General features: G+C 42.9%; 1 protein-coding gene across 1 annotated transcript in view; it reads left to right on the forward strand.

Moving 5' to 3' along the window:
* LOC309451691 (neuronal acetylcholine receptor subunit alpha-7-like) overlaps positions 1 to 23,798 on the forward strand; it is a gene marked incomplete at both ends in the record, with an annotated part of 48,382 nt that continues 24,584 nt past the window's right edge. The window contains 2 exons of the mRNA XM_082075642.1: positions 1 to 79; positions 17,986 to 18,125. Coding sequence (XP_081931768.1) covers positions 1 to 79; positions 17,986 to 18,125 — 219 coding nt within the window. The remainder of the gene's footprint in view (positions 80 to 17,985; positions 18,126 to 23,798) is intronic.

A 23,798-nucleotide genomic window follows, 5' to 3' on the forward strand; every position in this document is an offset into this window, starting at 1 on the left:
ATGCTCACAGAAAAGTCTTTGGGATTTGTTTATTCTGGACTATGTCTCTGGGCACCCTTGTTCCTGTCTTTCTTTGAAGGTAAGTTCATCTGTTGTTATCCAGATTGTTTTGTTTGTGGTGGTGGTTTGGTTTGCTTTTTTTTTTTTTTTTTCTAAACGCCTGTCACATCCTACCCCAATTCTATTTTCGGGAGGACTTGTATCTGCTTTTAGTAGAGTAAGTTTGTGGATCTTAGAGTGCTGGGCACTTTTTTTTTTTTTTTTTTTTTTTTTAAACAAAGGATATGGTGTGTTTTGTTTTGTTTTAATGAAAAGTGAGTCTTTCCCACTTTCAGAAATGAATTGAAATGATTGTGTTTCAAAAGGGAGGTGTTCTTGCTCTCCTTTAAAAATTTAACCTATCTGTGTTTTTGGGGGGAATGGCAAATTATAACTCCAAGCTGGACAGGATCACTGTGAGAGTCCTGTAGGTGTGTTAGTGAAATGGTGTTCTACAAAGAAAAATGACCAGAAAAAAATTCTTAACATTTTTAATGGGAATTTGGGAAAATTCATATTTGCATAAATACCTATATTTACTCTTTCTTGATTTGTTTTTTTTGCTTCCAACTTTCAGTATGCATAACAAAAATCCTTCCAGATAGTGACAGGTGTAAGTTGGAAACATCTAATATCAATAATAATGGGCTTCTGTAGTCTAAGGTGTCACCTGTGACCAAATTGTCTTCTGAAGTTTCAGCATGTTACAAACAAAAGTAGGAACTGTGTGATTGTTCCGAAACATGGAGGATTGCAAGACTGAAAATAAAGAACTTTTAAATGAGAAGGGAGGTTGAAATGGCCACAGTCCAGAAAGGTGTTCAGGATTCTACACAAAATGGGCTTTTATTGCTCCCTAATAATTGAAACTAAACTGCAACTAGATATTAAAAACGCAGCATATTCCAGGTGTGAGGGACCATGTCATGTTACTCATGATTTATGCATAGAGAAAGGATGATTGTCTTTTTAAAGAAGAGAAAGTGACCCCTCTGTTTCAGAAGTGCAGGGGCATAGGAAACTTATGTATGTGTTGTTGCACTGGACTATTGTTGCCACGGAGAGAATTCCTCATTATTTTATCTGAGTCTGCAAAACATCCATACATTTCAGTATTACAGCTCTGCATTTCAGCTGCCTAATGTAGCAGTGGTATTGCAGAAAAATATTTACCCACCTTGCTAAATTAAGAAGCTTTCTATCTTTGTTTGTAAGACATTTCTGTGCTACTTCAGGAGCTGAACTAACAGGCAGGTGGTGGCAGCTCATTATTATATAACTCACTTTGTGTGAAGTCCCATCATGAGTAGTTGTGTACCCTGTAAATACTGCCTTTTAAATACTGAGTAATCACTAATTCTTCAGGGGAGATGCTTAGTTTCTCTGAGCAGCACACGAACACACAAACTGCTTCTATAAATAGTTCAGAGGATTTTTTGTTAGGTGCTTTTACCATCAGTTTAGAATTATGCAGTTTTACAGACAATTGCTGATGGAGAATAAGATGAACCTCTGATTAAGGTGGTCTGTGTTTGACCTCTGCTTTGTGTTTATTTGAAGGGAAGGGAAGGGAAGGGAAGGGAAGGGAAGGGAAGGGAAGGGAAGGGAAGGGAAGGGAAGGGAAGGGAAGGGAAGGGAAGGGAAGGGAAGGGAAGGGAAGGGAAGGGAAGGGAAGGGAAGGGAAGGGAAGGGAAGGGAAGGGAAGGGAAGGGAAGGGAAGGGAAGGGAAGGGAAGGGAAGGGAAGGGAAAAACAAACCACCATATTGTACAGTTGCTGCAGAAGGGAAAAATCTCAAAGTAATCTTAGCATGTTATCATTAGCAGAGTCTTCTAACAGTAAGCTCCAAATAAACTGCCTCAGGATTCCTCAGTGCACCCACATGGAAGTCACAGCAAGTCCATCATCATGAACGTCACTCTTACATAGTGCTGAGTTATTTCAACAGAATGTATAAAAATTTCTCAACTACTGAAAACTCCTGTGGGGCTGCTTGACAGGAAAGTTGTGACAACAACTAGGTAAAAACCAAACAAATATATAAACAAAAACAAACAAACATACAAACAAACAAAGAAACAAAAAAACCCCTAACAACAAAAAACCAAAAACCATTAAGAAGTCAGTAATTTTTTCTGGTCCTTTCCACAACTTTTTGCTTCAACTTGACTCTGCCTGCATTACTGCTAGGAGCCCTGATAGGCATGTCAGGCATGTGAGGTAATTACAGCCCTCCTTCCCAAAATGCCTGGAGCTAGTGATGCTTTCCTGGGTTATGGGGCCTGGTTCTCAGCCTCCATGGATCCCAGACGAAATCTCTCAAAGCCAAAAAAACCCTTCCAGGCCAGGTGCAATTCATGAAGGAGCATCCAGAGTATGGAAGGACCCTGTGAGTCCCAGCAGCTACATAAGAACCTTAGGTGAAGCATCTTGCTGCAGGGAGAGCTAAGAAGGGAGGGATCAGACCCACTCCTGCTCCTTTCTCTGAGCATGGCACAGTATGGGAACTGGAGGGCAGATCGCCCTGCAAGGGAATTATCCTCCTGAGAAACATGTCCTAGCGACCACATAGGCACCTAGCCTCTCTGAGGAGGGTTACTTTCAGCTCAGTACATAGGCACATTCTGACTTTGAACAGCCAGCAAAGTTAAACATGCATTTTGATAGTTTTCAGTCGACCCATGCATTCCTATTGCTGTGCTTTTGTGTCCTTTTTTTTAAACGAGGTCACTGAAGTGCCACACATGCCACACAGAGCAGAGTCAGTCCTCTTAATTTCTGTGCTCTGTGCAGCCAGATATCAGGGTCATAGTCTGGCCATGTGGCTTTGAAAAGCCTAACAAAGGCATAGGCAAGCTCAGGACAGAGCCCTTCATCTGCAGTCTGGTGGGAATGTAAGTGCTTTGCAGTATGGGACAAATCTTATTGGCAGGGGATGCTGCAAGTGAGCTAAACAGCTAAAAGAAGTAAATTATTCAGTAACTCTGCCTGTCTTGGTGTACCCAGCCTGTACGAAGTAGCTTTTCTTTGGCTCACTCACAATACAGAGTTGAATTCCTGTGCTACACTCATTTCATGCTTTCTCATAACTTTGCTTTTAGATGAATCTTAGTGATCACATCAGAAGACAACTGGTGATCTCTAGGAGCAAAGATACTGTTGTTGATTCACTTCCATGCAAGCAGGTACTGTTCCCACAGCAGTATCATTGGCAAGACAGTCTCGAAAGGCCGGATTCTGCTGACAAGCCACAGTTTCACTCATGTGAGCTAGTTAAACTGAGGTGACACAAGTTTAGAGGTCTGTGTAGCAGGAAGAATCAAGGCTGGTACTGAAATCACAGAATCACAGAATCACGGAATCACAGAATCGACTGGGTTGGAAAAGACCTCAGAGATCATCAAGTCCAACTCTTGGTCCAACTTCAGTCCATTTACTAGATCATGGCACTAAGTGCCATGTCCAATCTCAGTTTAAAAACCTCCAGGGAGGGTGAGTCCACCGCCTCCCTGGGCAGGCCATTCCAATGCCTGATCACTCTCTCTGTAAAGAACTTCTTTCTAATATCCAGCCTAAAGTTCCCCTGGCAGAGTTTAAGCCCATGCCCCCTTGTCCTATTGCTAACTGCCTGGGAGAAGAGACCAGTCCCCACCTGGCTATAACTTCCCTTCAGGTAGTTATAGAGAGTGATGAGGTCACCTCTAAGCCTCCTCTTCTCTAGACTAAACAACCCCAGCTCCCTCAGCCTCTCCCCATAGGTCTTGTGCTCAAGTCCCTTCACCAGTCTTGTTGCTCTTCTCTGGACCCACTCCAGCACTTCAATATCTTTCCTGAACTGAGGGGCCTAGAACTGAACACAATACTCCAGGTGTGGTCTCACCAATGCAGAGTACAGGGGAAGGATCACTTCCCTTGTTCTGCTGACCACGCTATTTTTGGCCTTCTTGGCCACCTGGGCACACTGTTGGCTCATGTTGAGCTTCCTGTCAACTAGTACCCCCAGGTCCCTTTCTGCCTGACTGCCCTCCAGCCGCTCTGTGCCCAGCCTGTAGCGCTGCAGGGGGTTCTTGTGGCCAAAGTGCAGGACCCAGCACTTGGCCTTGTTGAACTTCATCCCATTGGAATCAGACCATTTTTCCAGTCTATCCAGATCCCCCTGCAGAGCCCTCCTGCCTTCCAGCAGGTTGACACTCACTCCCAGCTTGGTGTCATCAGCAAATTTCCTGATGATGGTCTTAATCCTCTCATCTAAATCATCAATAAAGATGTTAAACAGGACTGGACCCAACACTGACCCCTGGGGGACACCACTAGTGACTGGCTGCCAGCTAGATGCAGTCCCATTCACCAGCACTCTCTGGGCCCGGCCCTCCAGCCAGTTCTTAACCCAGCAGAGAGTGCACTTGTCCAAGCCATGGGCTAACAGCTTTTGCAGGAGTATATTATGGGAGACAGTGTCAAAGGCTTTGATGAAGTCTAGATAGACCATGTCTACAGCTTTCCCCTCATCCACCAGGTGGGTCACCTGATCATAAAAGGAGATCAGGTTGGTCAGACAGGACCTGCCTCTCCTAAACCCATGCTGGCTGGGTCTGATCCCTTGTCCATCCTGAAGGTGCTGTGTGATTGCATTCAAGATGATCTGCTCCATAACCCTGTCAGACACCAAGGTCAGGCTGACAGGCCTGTAGTTGCCAGGGTCAGCTTTGCAGCCCTTTTTGTGGATTGGGGTAACATTCGCCAATTTCCAATCATATGGGACCTCCCCAGTGAGCCAGGACTGTTGGAAGATGATGGAGAGCGGCTTGGTGAGCTCTTCTGCTAGCTCTCTCATCACCCTAGGATGGATCCCATCTGGTCCCATAGACTTGTGAGGATCCAGATGGCTCAGTAAATCACCAACTATTTCCTCCTGGAATACAAGGGGACTATTTGGCTACCTATCTCTGTCAACCACCTCCAGAGGCCAGTTGTCCCGAGGGCCACCTGTCTTGCTGGTAAAAACTGAGGCAAAGTAGGTATTAAGCACCTCAGCTTTCTCCTCATCTTTGTTAACTATATTTCCCTCAAAGTCCAACAGAGAATGGAGGTTTTCCTTGCCCCTCCTTTTGTTATTAACATATTTAAAGAAGGACTTTTTATTATCCATAACAGAATTGGCCAAATTAACTTCAAATTGCACTTTTGTTTCCCTGATTTTTTTTCTGCACAATCTAGCTATTTTCATAAATTCTTCATAAGTAGCCAGCCCTTTTTTTTCCGTAGTTGGTAAACTCTCCTTTTATTTCTGATTTCCTTCAGAATCTCCCTGTTTAGCCAAGCTGGTTGTCTTCCCTGCCGGCTAGCCTTTTGGCACACTGGTATAGCTTGTTCCTGTGCACTCAAAACCTCCTGCTTGAAGCATGTCCAACCCTCCTGGGCCCCCTTGTTTTTAAGCATTGTTTCCCAGGGTATACTCTGAACTAGACTTCTGAATAGGCAAATAGGCAAAAATCTGCCTATAAATACCCATATATGGAGTCTAAATTCAGGCTCCAGCTGGGTAGGACTGATGGAAATGCAGTGAGCTGTGTTAATCAAACTGGTTTACTTCAAGGAGACATATTGATGTGGGGAGTACAATGTAATGCCATTGGTAATTTATGTGGTTGGTGATTGAGCTCCACCTTTAGATCTCATAAACGTTACTAGAATAGAACTATATGTTAATGTAAGATCACTTAGTATCTTTCATACTCTTAATTTGAGGTCTGAAGGTCACATTCACCTCGGTTCTCCACATTGTCTACGTTGGTGCTCTGAGTTGTGTCACCCCACTGTGTGATACACAGCCTCAAAGGTAACAATGTAGCTGATGCAAGTTTAAAATAGAAAATATATAAGGACAACCTTTGCTTGTACAGCAGGTCTTTTCTTCCATATTGGCTAAAACTTCTAGGCAGCATGAGTACTTAGGAGTGTCAACAATGAGATGCAGGTAACTCTGTCCTGCCTTGCTTTCTATTGGCTTTTCTCAGTTAAAGAAGTTGTGGTTAGCAGCACACTGGCATGGATGTCTGCAATTCTTATCACCTTCCAGAAATGGATAACTTCCAGAATGTTGCAGAGAAAGCCACACTCATTTCTGTTTTTAATGCAACATAGATTTGGACAAAAACCAGGACTTAGAGGGAAAGTATAGGCTTGAGGAGATGTCATTTTGCATTGAGAACTCAAACAACCTAAAGCCAGTTTGCAGACTGGGCTGACAAGACTGCATGCTGTGTTCCCTGAAGCTCAGCTGTAGCTATGAAGCTCAGCTGTGGCTACGTGGAAAAGAATCTTTGGTCAGTTAGATCTCCACCATTCCAAGAGAGAAAATCAGGTTGCAGATTGGAAAATACATGTCTGTGGAAGCTGAGGTGAGAGAAGATCTGATGGATACAAACTCATAGGCTGGTAGAATAATTTGACTGGAAAGGACCTCCAGAGGTTGCCCAGACTAACTCTTCTTCTCAAAGCAGTGACAGTTCTATTAGGTTACTTCCTGGGTACTCAAGCTGGGAAGATCTACAAGAATGGTGATCTCTCCTATGTGGGTACCCTTCAGAGAGAAAAAGCCTTCTATGATACCATGGCAATGCCCCATGGTGCAACTCGTATCTGATTAGTGCTGTCCCTGTGCACCTCCCAGAAGAGTCTGGCTCCTTCATCATATAGCCGTACTTCATGACAGCTGAAGGCAGTCAAAAGAGCTTCTCCTTGCATTCTCATACACAAGTTGATCAAAGGCATGTCTCTTCACCTCTCATTGGACATTTTGTGCTCCAACGGCCCATCGTCCGAGTGGTCTCCACTCAACTCACTCCACAGGGTCAGTGTATGTCTTGTGCTGCCCTAGGGAGGCTTTATTAGGCACAGTGCTGACTGTGTGTCATGCAGTTGAGTCTCACTGATGTTGAATATAGGCTAGCTGTAGAGGCTACTGCTGTTTAGTGTATTCATCACCTCTGAGTCAGTAGGTTTGGAAAACAAACAAACAAACCAACCAAACCAAACCAACCAAACAAACAAAAAACCCCACCAAACCAACGAAAAACACACACACAAAAGTAGGAGCTCATAAAATAATGCAGAAAATACCTTACACAGTTCCTAGCCATCTTGTGTTGTTTTTCAAGAACTTCCTCATCTTGAGTATGAAAGGGTCAGAGCAGGTCATGACAAATAATGGACTACATCCCCATGAATATTGTGTCATTTTACAAAAGTCATCAGCAAACTGAAATCTAGCTTAAGCAGTTGTAACAATAGGAAGAAGAGATAAAAAATTTAATAAATAGTTGTTAGATAGTTTGCAGTTGTCAGTGTTTCAAGCAGCAAATGGACAACAACTTTGAATTGTACCCATTCTTGTTCACGCTTTACACACAATTCATAAAAGACAACTGGACAGCTTCAAGAGCTCTAAGCAAAAGACTTGCCTTTCTAATATAGCCAAACAGCTATCCTGCAGCATACCCTCTGCAGCAGTGTTTCATTCAAGGTCTAAGCCTTATAATGTAGTTGCCAGAGATATCAGGGTCCCCAGTTTTCATTTACTTCATAATCCAAATTTGTTGCATTGTTACCTCAGCCCACTGGTATCTCCTTGCTATTGTTGGGTCTACTTAAACATTACCTGGCAATAACAACAGGAGAGCAGGACAATAAAGAAAGAATAGTTCAAATGGGAATAGGTCTGTGGGTAAGAAAAGGAGACATGCTTCTCCAGAGGAGGCCTCTTCCCAAGTGGACAAATCATTTCTTCTTTGGGTCAAAATGCTCTTAGCAGACTCAGGAAGTCTGTATGCTGGGGAATACAAGAGGTCAGGCCAGACAGCACAGGGTCACTTTCTGCTCTTCAGGTTAGTTCTGGTCTCTCTCAGAGACCAAGCATCCCACATCTGCAGGCATTGCCATTGTATCACAAGATGACAGTCATACACCACCTGGACATGTGGCGCACCAATTTTGTTTTGTTTTGTTTGCACTGACATAATTCAGGAGCATTAGATGGAAGCTGCAAAAGCTTTCGTTCAAAAGAGTAATGCTAGGACAAAATCAGGCTCCCCAGATCATAATTGTCTGAAAGTATCTCATTTTCACTGTAGTTTATCTCTACTCTTAGGATCAGTGACTCAGCCAATGCAGGTTAGGCTGGCAGAGTGCAGCAAGGAGAGACATATACTTCATATTCCCACTGATCCCAACAAAACCAGGACTTGAGGCCTGTAACAGAGGAAAAGACAATAGCATGTAGCATTCTGGAAATAGACAGATCAAGGCTAACCAAGGCTCAGCTGTCACTGAGACCTTGTGGCATTCAGAGTCTAGGAAAAAAAACAGCTGTAACCTTCATGATACAGATCATACTCAGCCACTTCATATGCACATAAGCAAATCGGGGCTCAATCAGCCAAAACAAAGCACTTCTTACCATTTCAGGCATCCTAAGTCAGATCTCCACAGACCTTCTTTGATTGGTCATGAGTCTAATTTGCTCAGAGACGGTCATTTACCTCATCAAGACAGTATTAGAAGCAGCTTTTGTCTTCATTGAGGAATAAATTCAGACTCTGTGCTGAGAAATTTAATGCCTCTTTTAACAAATCCTAACTTTGAATGCCTGGACCACCTCAGAGGTCTTTCCCTTGGAAAAAATCCCATGATAGCAGACACTTCAGCTTCCAAAGCCTCCAAATTATCACCACCCAGGTAGCAACACAGCATCTTTTGCATAGACAGGCAGTAAGTTTTGCCTGGCCTAGTGAAAGCTAAGCAGTGCTTCTCAAAACAGAGCTTGAGTCTCATCTGCAAAGGTTTTATGTAAGTTTTGCTTCCCAAATAGGAAACTGTTTCAGATTTGGGAAAATGTATCCTGATATTTCCCAGTTAAGGTACTAAGCCCTGAATAGGAGGACAAATAAGCAGCCATTCAAAATCCAGCCAAAATTTCCATCAAGTTAGCCCACATCCCTTTCACAGGACTCTGACACCATGTTTCATGTTTCACACCATGATTTGATTTTCTGATATGGGACAGAGAAGTTTGCAACTTTCTCTGCATTCCCAGATCCATGTTCATTTTGGACGTTTGTGCTTTGCAACGAGTGCAGCTCTCACTTTGCTCAAAGGCAACAGCTGAGACTTGAGTAATGTGGGAAAAAGGCAGGAGGAACCATCACTGCCCTTGCCTATTGCATCCTCAGGACCTTTGCTGCTTAACATTGCTATGAAAGTACTGGCTGGCAGGCTGGCAAGGCAGGAAACTAGCCATTCCTGGGTACATAACCATTGCCACTGACCAGCACTGTAGAAGGAGAAGGGGAAAGAATCACTGCAACATCTTCGGGCACACTGGGTTGTTCATTTCCACAATATTACTCTCTGTAACATTTCCACTCCAACCTGTCCTCTGCATTGCCCAGAGAAGTTAATATCACACTGCTGCTTAAGTAACAACACACTGAGGCAATGGTTTTGAAACAAAATCCCTCACCTCTTAACTATGAAAAAGGAACAAGCCTTCTCTGCCTAGTAAAGACATGTCTGTGGCTAAGGAATAGTGCTTGGGAGAACTAAGTTTGGTTTTTTTGTCTTTGCTCTCTTCATGTCTTGGGGACAAAATGACTTACCTCTTCTTGGGAAGTTAACTTATCTTCCTTCTCTTCCAGGATCCTGCTGACCCTGGTGTGGGCTTCTTTCTAATTATATTGTAAGATTTTCAGAGTGGGAAGAGGAGCCTGAAGAATTGTGTTGCACAGTAAATTGAAGATTTCATTGCAGCCTCTGTCACTGCTGTTATCTGCACTGGGTTTAGGAAAAAAAACCCTCTTCCTACCTATCAGCTTCTCAGCCCTAACCAGACCTGTGTATCTGCTTCCACTGAAAACATTATTATAGCTGTCTGTTCACATATGGCTTTCCCAGATCTGAGCTCTCCATATGTGCTTGGTATGGTGTTGAGTGGACTTTGGATAGGGAGGTGCAGATTCCCTGTGATCCTTTTCAGACATGTCTGTGAATGCTGTGCAGATTGCCACGGCTACTTCAGTGACAGCACTTGGTTGGTGAAGTTCATAGTGCTTTATTAAGAAGGACTTACCCTTGGTTTACTGTTCTGAGTGCTGAAACATGTAGGGGTGAATGGATGTGACAAGCTGCTCTGCAAGCCAGTGGGAGCAGGGAGTCCAGAAACCCACTTCAGTACACTGATGACCTTAGCTGCCTGGAGGAAAAGGACCTGGGAGTGGTCATCAACAGCCAGCTAAATAGGAGCCAACAGTGTGCCCAAGTGGCTAAGAAGACCAACGGCATCATGGCCTGTATCAGAAATAGTGTAACCAGCAGGACTAGGAAAGTGATTGTTCCCTTGTACTTGGCACTGGTGAGGCCCCATCTTGAATATTGTGTTCAATGTTGGGCCCCTCACTATAAGAAAGACATTGAGGTGCTGGAGTGAGTTCGGACAACACCAAGGAAGCTGGTGAAGGGTCTGGAGCACAAGTCTTATGAGGAGAGGCTGAGGGAACTGGGGTTGTTTAGTCTGGAAGAAAAGGAGACTTATTGGTTGCTACGAGAGCCTGAAGGTGGTTGTAGCATGGAGGGTGTTGGTCTCTTCTCCCAAGTAGCAAGTGATAGGATGAAAGGAAATGGCCTCAAGTTGCCAAAGGGGAGGTTTAGATTGGATGTGAGGAAAACTTTCTTCACAGAAAGAGTTATCAAGCACTGGAACAAGCTGCCCAGGGAGGTGCTTGAGTCACCATCCCTGGACATGTTTAAAAGACACATAGGTGAGGTTCTTAGGGAGATGGTTGAGTGCTGGTGTGAGGTTAACAGTTTGACTTTATGATCTTGGGAGTCTTCTCCAAACTAAGTGATTTTATTATTCTATGATTCTGTATCACCAGTATTTCACATTTATCATACGATTTAGTTTCTTTCCATTGGCTTCCATTACTGCTCCTCCCCACAAATCACAGATGGCTAGCTAGAGTCACCTTCAGATGGCCACAGCTCTCTGTAATATCTCTAGCAAGTGGAGTTTCCTTCTTCACCACTTCTCCAACTCCCTCCTCCTGTGGTCCCTCCACATAGTTATATTGCATGGAACTACTGTAAACTAGCATTACACTAAAAACACAGGGGTTTTTCCACTTCTGCCTGTAGCCAGTTGTTTCTGACCTGGAGCAATGAGGCAGTTTAGATAACTATCACAGATTTGAGAAGTATCCCACTGTTAATATCTTAATGTGTGTCTGCTCACCTTACACACTTCTCTCAGCCTTTAAAACATCTGCACCAAGCCAGGAGGACCAAAAATATAAACTCACCCTTTCATTATGTAATGGCCTATATATTCTCTTTTTAGCATGTTGTCCTATGCCTGAAGTCTCTGAGATTGAACCTTTCCTAGTATACCCTTTAATACCCATCTCTGCTGGGAGCTCTTTATCTGCTATGAAAGAACAGAAATGACCAATATTAGGAAGATTAGGTCCTTTTTGCCTAGGAAAACAGAGCATTTCCCACATTCCTCCGGGTATCTAATGAGTTTTGCGTGTAAGATGCAGAAACAATCTGCATAGCGAAAGCCAAAGATTAGAGCCAAAGATTACCCACAAGGGAAGTAGATTAAAAAGAGGTTTTAAATGAGAGAGGTATTCAAATACACAACATGCAAAGACAAACATGCACACACAGGGTTGAGGCAGCTAATGTGATTTCAGTGTGTGAGTACTCTTCCCTGAAGATGTGATGGCAAGCATTTAAAATCAAAGGACGTTGAAAGAAAGAATGCATTTTCAGCCACAGATAAAGGCAACAACACTGCACATAAGAATAAAAGCAGATGGGACACGTCTGTGTTTCTGGGGATTAAGTGACATATGGCAGTGACGTGCTTTACATTCTCAGAAATCTGCAAAATATGCAAAATAAGGTGGGCGTTAGAACATGTCACATTTTTAAAGTGCTGCTGTCATTCCAATTCTTTATGCCAATGAAGTTACCTCTGAAAATAGTTGCTTTTATTTTGATATTACTCCTGTTACTTCACCCATAATTCATAATTGCATATAGTGTGTGTGTTTGTTGAGTCTTCCTGTGATGATTTTATTTGTACTCCTAAAGAAATAGCTGAAAATCCCTGTAAGAGTACAGTGATGAAGTAAAAAGAAAGTAATAATAATAGAAGAGGAGCTATGGCAGAAAATTCTGCAGGTTGTTAGGAAAATACTTGGAAGTTCGAGGGTTTAGCTCTGACACTTAGAGTTTTTCATTACAATTTTTTTTCTCTGTAAATGTTCCGATTATAATAAGACTGTATACAGTCATTACACAAGAAGATGTAACAATACATCTCAGTATACTTACACTGTGTTTTTTTTTTTTTTTTAAAAGGCCAGAAATCCACTCAGTTTCTTTTAGGAGACAGAAAACAAACAAACAAATAAACTAACAAACAAATCAGCCAAAACAGAAAGAACATGGCAAAGTAACTATATATCTATATATCTATCTATATATATATATATATAAAAATGACATAGATGGGGTGAAATACCTGCAGAAGGTACAAGGAGAGTAAAAAAATACCACAATATTGCTACAATTTAGGACATTTTGTGAAGTAGCAGAGGATAACATATTTAAAAGCAACAATGTGATGGACCAGGAACATGCTGATTTTAGCTTACTGTGCTCTACAAAGCACTTGTATATGCAAACAATTCTAGAAACTGTTTTTGAGAAGGGAAAGAAAAAAGTGCATGTTTTGTAGTTCACAGACATGTTAGCATGCATATGTATGAATATAAAGTGATGTGGGAAGAATACAATATTTGGTCTGAAAACCATTGATCCTTTAGGTGCCAATAACACCCATAATCTTGTATGAATAAAGTAATAACTTGCGTGTAAGGCTCAGGTCTCTGCCAAAATAAATGAGTAGCAGTTAGAAAACATTCAGCTAGCAGCTGGCCCCAAAAAAGTTCAAAGATTATGAAAATAAAACCAGTGAATGCTAGGAACCAAAGGTGGATTGGTCAATAAATACAGGTACTGTGTCTGAAAACCTTGTGGAAATCCATGCCCTTCTACCTACCCTCTTGTTAATATTTTTTTATTTATTCTTTACTGTTCACAGCAAACCATTATGTGGCACATACCAGGGATGCTCAGTCAAGGAGATTACTACTTTAGAGGCAAATGTGGAGAACTGAGAAGGGCTGGACTCCTGCCTTGTAGCTCAGGGAGCTCTGCATGCAAAGCAGAGCAGGGGGATTGACCAGCCAAGACCAGACATAACAGCATGGGTCCTAGGAAACAGGCCTTCCTGGGGATAGCATATGGATGGTCTGGCCAGAGCTAGTTGCAATTTTGACAGCCATTGCTACCAGACAACACTGAATAACCTCCAGTCCAAACAAGTACTTTCTCAGATCTGAACCCAAACCCACAGAAGAAACAAAGAGTAGTGGCATAGTGAGGAGCACGGGATCACACTCAAGCATGGAAGAGGCAATACATGCCCAGAGGATCCCACCTGGACATAGAAAGTGAAATAGGTTTATTGCCAGCCTGCAGCTATGTGCCTAGGGTACTATAACTCCTACACAGGCCAAGTAAAATTGTAAAGGAGTAAGCCAATGCAACCAATTAAACCATATGCAGCACAGAAAAAAGGAGGAAGGGCTTTGCCAGTTTTAGTCAGTTTTTTTTCTTTCCCTTTCCCTTTCCCTTTCTCTTTCCCTTTCCCTTTCCCTTTCCCTTTCCCTTTCCCTTTCCCTTTCCCTTTCCCTTTCCCTTTCCCTTTCCCTTTCCCTTTCCCTTTCCCTTTCCCTTTCCCTTTCCCTTTCCCTTTCCCTTTCCCTTTCCCTTCTTTTTCTCCTTTTCCCCTTCCCTTTCCTTCTTATTTTTATTTTTATATTATTTATAGATCTGTTTGTTTGATTATCTCTTTCTTTTTCTCTTTCATTTCTTTTTCCTACCGAAACGTTTGGCATACTTATTTTATTTTTAGACAGACTAGATATGTGAGTTATTCAATGATCAGCATCTCTTAGGTCACAAGAAAACACAGAGGCCAATTGAGGCAGCTCTCCTTGCCATTACTGGCTTCAGTCTGAGCTTGACCTTGGGCATGTACAGCTGCTGATTTACAGCTAACATCAGCCAGTACCAGCTTGATCTAATTTAATTGCAGTGTCTCAGAATTCAAACTCCTTTATTGATACCATGAAGGCTCACAGTTAGTATAAGAGATATCTGTGCAAGTCTCATCAGACTTTTCTCTCTTCCTCTAGCAATCAACCCACACTTTGTTCAAATACATGGATGCAGTTATTAACTTGTGCCACCCAATTCCCTGCAAATGTCAGAGACAGGTTAGAGAACAATTTCAGATTGTACAGAGACTAAAGCTTATGGGACAACCTAGTCCTTGGTCTAGTAAGTCCATGTCTCCTTTGTACTGAGGAGCCCAAAACTGGACCCAGCACTCCAGTTGTGTCTCACGACTGCTGGGTAGAGAGAAGGATCACCTCTCTTGACCTAGTGGTGAGGCTCTGCCCAATGCAGCTCGGGATGCTGGTGGCCTTTGCTGCAGTGTGCATTGCCACAGTGTGTTCAACTTGGTATTTTTAAGGACTCCCAGGACCCTTCTGCCAACCTGTTTTCTAGCTGGTGGGGCCCAATCTATCCTGGTGCCTGGGGTTACTCCTCCTCAGGTGCAAGACTTTGAACATCCTTTCACTGAACTTCATGAGGTTCCTGTCTGCCATTTCTCCATTTTTTGAGGTCTCGCTCAATGGCAGCAAAACCATGTGCTGGATCAGTCACTCCTTCCAATTTTGTACCATCTGAAAACTTGCTGAGGGTGCACTCTGTCCCATCATTCATAACAATGTTAAACAGCATTGGCCCCATTATCCACCCCTGGAGCACTCCACCATTGGCTAGCTCTTGGACTTTGTACTGCTGATTACAATTCTCTGGGCTTGACAGTTCAGTCACTTTTCAGGCCACCTCACTGTTCACTTATCTAGCCTATGAGGCGTAGATAAATGTCTACGAGGATGTTTCCAGAGATGGTGTCAAAAGTCTTGCTAAACTTGAGATAAACATCATACTTTCAAATTTTAATGAGATTGTATGTTTTCGTACTGCTTTAAAGGTAATTGAGAAAGAAGAGGGACACTGTCTGAGGATGTAAGACATAGAAACTCTTTGTTGCTCAAAGCTCGTTTATCTGGAAAGCATGACCTTTTCCAGTTAATTGTACTTTGCCTGTAACATACATAGGCAAGCAAGTCTGACATTGCTTTTGGGAGACTGACCTGGCAACCTTAAATATTGATGTCCAACTTCCAGCCTACTTTAAAAGATGAAACAGTTACACTGTTTTTTTGTTAATTTTCTGCGACTGAAAGGTTGGTAGTAGTAAAGTTTATTCTGCCACTACTCCTGTGAGATCCAGACTTCCCCATCCCCTCCAAACGCTCTATTTAGCACACAAGGATGTAGTGTCACAATGCATTATGGGGAAAAAGCAGAAATCTCTGGAGTATGAAACATTAAGTATTTGAAGATCACAATTTAAAGAAGAAGTAGTCTATGAAAATACAAGTCTGACTTGTCACTCGCCTCAGTTCCTTCTCCAAAGCAGCTGTAGCAGTGAGACGGCAATGTGATTAGACTAGCCACGTCTTTGTGGTATCAATAGCTGCATTGACTATTTGCCAGGACACCTCAAAGTCGCCACGGCTTCTGCATCTAGGTTATTTTGTAAGCAAAACCATGCAGCACACAAACTTACGTTCACCAATGCCAATTCAGCAGACTAAGAATTGATCAGCTACAGCTGCAAGACACAAGAGGTCACAAAGTAACTGGGCCACATTGCAGAGGGCATAGTTGAAGAAACATTGGAAAACCAGGTGCAAAGTTGCAGTACTGGACTACTTCACAAAGTTAAACAGGAAAAGGGGCCTGGCTTCAGCATGGTTGGAACACACAGTACAAAGACATCTTCCGAAGCAAACAGCAGAGGGTTATGTTCAGATCTTTCCAAGTCAGACCTCCGTTGGTGGGGGCTATTTTAATGCACCACGACAGCGACGATACCAGGACACTCTAGCAGCCCAGCTGACTTCCAGGGGCTGGTGAAGGGCACTTTTACCTTGTAAAAGCTGAGGCAGTCAGTTTAAAAGGAACGTTAAAGGCAAATATTACATAAGTACCCAAGATGAGAGCAATAGTGCAGGCAGTCATTTCTTTCTGAAAGCACAGGAATATGGGGGGCGAGGGGGAGGCAGGTGAATGAAAGGACAATAAATTTGCTCAAAATACAGAGCCTCTTTCCATAGAACAATGTGTAGTGATTCTCACTGGTTTCCTTTCCACAGAAGGATCTTACAAGGGCATCAGAGTCTGCTGAGGCACTGGAAAGCAAGTACTAAGCCATAACAGAGGACCTAAATCACTGCCTTTGGTATTGGAAAACTGAAGGAAACATTAATTTAACAGACTTATTAACTGTAAACTACATTTGCTATTAGCTTTAAAAGGCATGGCTGCTTTGCTGGGCACAGTAAGAGACTGAGGAAGGCAGAACTGGTTGTTCTGGTTTGTTTGCATTGTCAAAAAGATGTTCATCAGAACCATGAGAGGAGTCCTGGTCTCAATGTGCAGAGCTCTGCTCAAGAGCTAAAAAAAGTCACACACAGAGACTGGGAGCTGCAGTGGATAAAAAATGCTTCAGTCCAAAGTAATAGTAATTTAGAGTGCAGATTCCCTGCCAGGGACTGGATTTCTACAGTTCAGGGAATATGCACTCATGCTGACAGGACTGGTTTAGCCTCAGAGAACCTACAGCTCATTACCCTCACTCTGTTAGATGCAGCTCTTAGGTAGACCTCAGGCTGCCACTGGCCAGAGCACCAACACCCACACTGTTTGGGGGACTCAAGCTCCTGGGTATTGTGTCCAAGCAAAGTGCTCACCTTCTTATGGGAAGTGACCAAATCCATCACTGCTACACTGCCTTGTCCATTGTTATTGTGGCAAGGAAACCTGGTCACCCAGGTTAGATGGATGCTCTCCACACCCACCCCTAAGATGGGGAACAGGGACACCTTGCAATTTAAGCATAAACTGAAATTCTGCTGATCTTTAACATGCTCATGTGTTTCCGTGACAGCTTCTGTGTTGAGGCTATTGCCAGTGGAAGCTGAATTAAGCATCTAACACCAGAAATTCAATATCATTATACATACCTGTCCACATTCTAGCCTTCATAACAACACTTCATTAGGTATTAAAAAAGTGTGCTGCCATCAGAAGGAAAAAAGGCAGGGAAGTAACTCAAAGCCTGGAAAGACTGCCACACAAAACTGAAGAGGGTAAGAAGAAGGCTTGTTACTGTTTTCTGAGCACAGAAAAGGGACTGATACATGAGTGCCAAGAAATAAGGATACCTGTTACTCATGCTGGGTAAACACACAATATGTGCAAATAATACTAATGTTGGCTTACAGTAGCCAGTCTCTAGGAAATAAGAACAAGCAAACAAAAGCACTGTGACTTCCTTCCAGGAAGCTGTTTGGTGGTTTTGAAGCCACATATTCACTATCAGCAAAGAGGGGCACCAATGGAATGGGATGTTTACTTAGAGCATCAAAGGCTGTTCAGTAGTTTCTAGCTGTTAGTAATGTGTTAGAGTGATAGTAGTTAATTTTTTAAGAGCTCACCAGCCATGTATGCAGAAAAACTATGTCTGTCACTCCCATGTGCAGAATTTTGGGGATTTTTTGCTAACTTCTTTCAAATTACAAACCTGTTAAGAGGGGGATTTCAACAAAGCAGGCAAACAATGGAGACAGTGTGACCAGCCCAAATTACAGATGCCTTATTTCTTCTCCCCTAGTCTCTCAACAGGGTGAAAGCCAGAGACGCTTGTACAGAGAACTGCTGAAAAACTACAATCGTCTTGAACGACCAGTAGTGAATGACTCCCAGCCCCTTGTAGTAGAGCTGCAGCTTTCTTTGCTACAGATAATTGATGTGGTAAGTTACTTCCTGTTCTGTTTGCTATGGCACTCATTCAGCATGCAAAATCTGATCTCTTGTGTAGCGACCATGCTTTTCCTCTTAATCAGGCTATCAGAGATGAAAGTAAACTGTCTTGGGTTAAACGTCCTCCCTAAATGCTGAAATACATGCTTTGGCACTTAGGACAAGTGAATATCCTGCTAAAAGCATAGACACCTCTGACACAACAGGAGCTGCAAGGAGATTAATTATTTAGGGTTTTTTTTCATTTGTTTTAAACAGAAAGAAAGGATTCTATAAATTAGAAGCCATGTGTTACTACAAATTATTAATGATACATTCTTCTCAGAGTTATGTGGGATGCAATAACTGAAGACCATGTGCAGTGTTCAAAGCTAACATCACTGCACTTTGGACTTTTTCATTATACATTATAATGGCAATGCCTTGTTCTCCCATTATATCTTTATCATGCACTACCGTTGAAGGAGCCTGCCCTGAGGTTAGAAATATATGAAAGCAAAACCTGGGAGCGTGGACACTTTTTAACCCATGGAAAAAAATTAATATAATACTGCAAATCTCTTTCTTCACCATGAAGAGGATTCTGTCTATATGATAAACCATGATGTACAGAGAGGATTTCTTTCATCTACATGGAAAAAACGAAGGAGGAGAACAATTTTGACCACCTTCATCCTGTCGACACAGCTGAGCATGTTAGTGCTCCTTTCCTCATCCTACCCTTTCTGTAGTCAGTATTATGGGCTGGTTTCCAATGCACCATAACTATTATGGACGGAACAAGGGATAGACAGAGAGATGTGCAAACCTTTGTGCAGTTGAAAACAAATTTGGCAGAGGCCTCAAATATTTAAAGTTTTGAAGTTCTCACAACCTTTCTGAAAACACATAGTGCACCAGGTGCTCTCCCTGAACATGCCATGAAAGTCTAGGCCCCCAGCATTGTGCCATACAACTGACAGATCCAGACAGTTGTGGTGCTCCTGGAGGCAAGCAGCAGCCACTCAGGCAGGTTAAGCAGCTTTCTGTTTCGAAGCGCTAGCAACTGCATTGATCTGGAAGAGAAAGGACATAATTACTCTGAACTAAAGTCACTCATTCACATCAGGAACTCACAGTAGTCTTCATAAATTAAAAAGCAGAGAAAAAGCAGAGGAGTGGATAATGTCACTTGTTCTTTTCATCCTGGAGGAGACTTCACTGTGGTCTACAGCTTTCTCACAAGGGAGTGAGGAGGGCAGGTGCTGATCTCTTCTCTCTGGTGAACAGTGATAGGACCTGAGGGAATGGCAGGAAGATCTGCCAGGGGAGATTTAGGTTGGACATTAGGAAAATGTCTCTTCACCAGAGAGTGTTAGAGCACTGGAACAGGCTCCCCAGGGAGGCAGTCACGGCCCCAAGCCTGACAATATTCAATAAGCATTTAGACAGTACCCTCAGACACATGGTGTGAATTTTGGGGTTGTCCTATGCAGGAACAGGAGTTGGACTTGATGATTATTGTGCGCCCTCAGGACCTCCTATGATTCTATAAAATCCTTCAGCTAATTTCAAGTACTTTTCATCAAGCAATTCCAGGTTTAGCAGGGGAATCTTAGCTCCAAAGATCTTGCTCCAGACATTCTTTTTTTCTGATGATATTTTCTTGCAGTAATTTGAAGGTTGGGGTGGTAAAGTGGGCTTTTTATCCTTCAGGCTGTGACTGTACATTTGCAAAGTCGAGAGGAGTTATATTAAAATTTTTCAGTCAGGCTTCACATTGACATGTGAAACCCATCCTTTCAGGAAACCAGCATTTCTTCAAGCACTTTAGTTACATTATGTCAATGTCCATTACAACAAATTTAATTCCAGTCTTCCATTTTTATAGTCTACAACAAGAAATACGTAACCTAAATGGTTATACATACCAGAAACAAAGCCTTGCTTGTCTCCGTCTCTGCACACACTACAGATACGGGAAGTTAATCAGCTCAGAACATTGATGACTTCTCCCAGGTCTTGCAAAATGCACCCAAGGTGTTTTTAAAAAAAAATCCAGAACCATCTGAAGGGTTTATCCCCCTCCTCTGTGGATGGATAGAAAATTCCTTGGCAGCCAAGTCCCTGTAGTAGAAGGGTCACTATGGCCTCAAGAAGTGGGTAAACCAAACGGCCTGTAAGTCCACAAAACACTGCTCCCTTGGGTTCCTAACTCAAGAAGCAATGTGTAAAAATGCCCCAGCAAGCAAGTCATGAGCATGGACACAACACCTCAGCCTCCACATCTTGTTGGACAGACTGCAGCACCTGGATGCTCCAACTGCTGAAGAAAATGCCATTTCAAAAGGAGCATCATGATGGCCACAACAATGTAAAGGGTGAAAGAAAAGTAACCTCTGTTAGCTGACACACCGTGAGGCAAACCAAGTGGGTGTCTCTCTATTCACTCAGATGGAAGGCCAGGGTGAGCAGACTCTGCCTTCTCAGCTGCCCTGCCTGCACAAGACAAAGCAACTGGTCCACCAGTAGTTCTCGGTCAGGGAGGAGTATAGACAACATCACAGTCTTTGCAATGGTGTATGCACTAACAAAGCACAAAGCTGCTCTTTCTGTGGATTTATGTGTCCAGCATGCTTCATTACCATAACAGAGCAGGGAGCTAGGCAAGGTCTCAGCCTGAAGGACTTCACGCACCACGCACTCTGGAGAGCAAACAAGGACTCTTGTGTTAAGGGGAATATGGTGTGTCAATGCATACAACAGTACTGCAGGACTCACTAGGATGCTTTGCAAGTGGTCATTGCAATGGACATGAGGCAGTGGGCCCTGGACTGGTTTCCGTGTGGAAGGAAGCAATATAAAGAAAAAGAAAACAAACCTCCTGTTTAACTGTTGCATGTAAGGAAGAAGGGGTCTGCCACTGATACTCACAGAAAATCACTCTTATCCTTGCCAAGACCTGGCATCACATCTGATGCACTTCTACCTGGTACAGGTTCCATGACATGCATCCATAAGTCTATTTTCTACACATATAGCATTATAGCATAATAAAATCTAAATTAATCTTCTGCAGCCATCCTGCTGAGAATGACATCAATGACAACCTAGATATGCTTTGCTACATAGTAAGATAGCTCCGAGGCCCCTGTGCTTTGCCAAATAGTAGTTACAAGTGACTTTACATAAAATCTCACCTCTTTTTCCCACATCCATCCAAGAAAATTTCAAAGCATGACTACTGTGGATTAGGTTTTCTGTACCTACCACCATATATCTAACTGCATAGGATCCTTGTGCTTTTTAGCACTCAAAGCCAGCCACCCTATTCAAAGCTGTGAAGAACATGTACTCTGCTTGTCATGGTTGTGGTAGACAAATACAAGTGAAGGGCCTCTTATCATTAGAGTTAGTAGTTTTTCCAGAATTCTATGTATTCACAGCAGCAATTGCAGACAGGATTCATTCTTTTAACTGGTAATGACAACAATGTGATTTACCATTATCTCTGGGTCAGTGTACCAGTACCGCTGCAACAATAGCCTCACTGCACTTGGTTGCCCACAGGAAAAGTTTGTTTTATTTGCTTTCTAGGCTGCACAGTATCATAGAATCATAGAAATGTTTTGTTTGGAAAAGACCTTTAAGATCATCAAGTCCAACCATTAACCTAGTATAGTCAAGTTCACCCCTAAATCGTGTCCCTAAGAACCTCATCTATACCTCTTTTAAACACCTCCATGGATGGTGTTTACCATCCTCTCCATGCAGCCTGTTCCAATGGCTGACAGCACTTTCAGTGGAAAAGTTTTTCCTAATATCCAATCTGAACATCCCCTGGTGCAACTTGAGGCCATTTCCTCTCATCCTACCACTTGTTACCTGTTACTTCCTCATTGCAACCTCTTTTCAGCAATGCTGTCTCCCCTCAGCCTCCTTTTCTCCAGACTACACAACCTCAGTTCCCTCAGCCGCTCCTCAGAAGACCTAGACCCTTCACCAGCTTCATTGCCCTTGTCTGAACCCTCTCCAGTACCTCAGTATCTTTCTTGCAGTGACGGGCCCAAAACTGAACACATTATTCACGGTGTGGCCTCATCAGTGCCAGGTACAGGGGGATAATCACTTCCTTAGTCCTGCTGGCCACACTATTTCTGATACAAGCCAGGATGCTCTTGGCCTTATTGGCCACCTGGAGCCGTGCTGCTGGCTTGTATTCAGTTGGCTGTCAACCAACACCTCCAGGTCCTTTTCTGCCAGGCAGCTTTCCAGCCACTCTTTTCCAAGCCTGTAGCACTGCATTGGGTTTTTGTGACCCAAGTGTTCAACCTCATTACAAGTGGCCTCAGCACATCAATTCAACCTGTCCAGATTTCTCTGTAGAGCCTTTCTACCCTCAAGCAGATCAACACTCCCAACCAACTTGTCATTTGCAAACTGACTGAGGGTGCACTTGATCCCCTCATCCAGATAGTTGATAAAGATATTAAAGAGAACTGGCATCATACTGCATGCTTCCTCGACCTGCAAGTTTAAATGTACCATCAGAAAAAGAAACCAAGCAGTAAACCAGCAGAAAAGTATGAAGAAGAAAACCACAACCAGACCAAAAATGTGTCAAATGTATTTAAGAAACCCTCTAAATAAAAAGCCTGTATTTTAAGAAGAGTGCTACAAGGTGGCTGCATGATGCTGCAGAGATAAGAAATGCCTCAAAGTCTCCTTCCAAAAGCAAACACACTTCTGAGGTTTCCAGTAAATACTGCATTGTTGCCTTTCAGAGGCTGTACACTGCTAAGCACACTCATTAACCTCATGCAAGAAGGAGGGCCTAGCCATCATGCTTTCCCTGTCAATGTTGTCCTTTGCAGAGCCACTCCAAGGGTCTGGCTGTTCAACTCACTGCATACGGTGAAGTCCCATGGTACCTTTTTCCCTCCTTGTTCACCCTTCCATCTGCCACTGACCCAGCAAACCTTCACAGCAGCTTGCATGCTGCCCACACATGGTTGTTCAGGTGCTGTGGAAATTTCCTCCTGTTTCAGAGGGCATAATTACTAGAAAAAGGGACTGAAAGTGCTCAGTGGAAGCCACAAAAATACTTTAAAAACCCTCAACCACCTATGAGCCTTTTTGCACTTCCAGAAGCAAAAAATATATAATTTTACTGTATTTTGGTCTACAAACACAAATGCTGTATCTGAAAAATTTAGTCATTACTATTTTGATTTGATCAAACAGTATGTAGAACGATTATACATGCTAGGGACTGCAGGATGATTCCAAACCTGATCGCATTCTTACAAACAACCTCACCTGAACTGCAGATTTTGTTGCTGGAGTGTGTCCACGCTCTTGACATGTTTGGAGAGCAGCAAGACAAGGTAACAGGAAAGTGTAGTGGGGCAACAAAGAACGAAGATTCAGGTTTTCTCCTGAAAACCGAATCTGTGCCTTGCTGTGCAGGGAAACCAATGGAAAAGATCTGCACATACTTTCTCTTACTGCTCAGATGCAGTTATTACCACTATGAGCAGCATACTAGCTTAGTAGCATAGCAGCTTTTATCATCTCTACCAGGAACTTATCAAACTGTGGGGGTCAAGGTGTAGCTTGCACTGGTTTTCCCCTGAAATAGAGACTGCATCCCTGAAGGCCATGAGTCTTTTTTTTGTGTATGTG

Source organism: Streptopelia decaocto, assembly GCF_964273445.1.
Source record: "Streptopelia decaocto genome assembly, chromosome: Z".
Classification (NCBI taxonomy): domain Eukaryota; kingdom Metazoa; phylum Chordata; class Aves; order Columbiformes; family Columbidae; genus Streptopelia; species Streptopelia decaocto.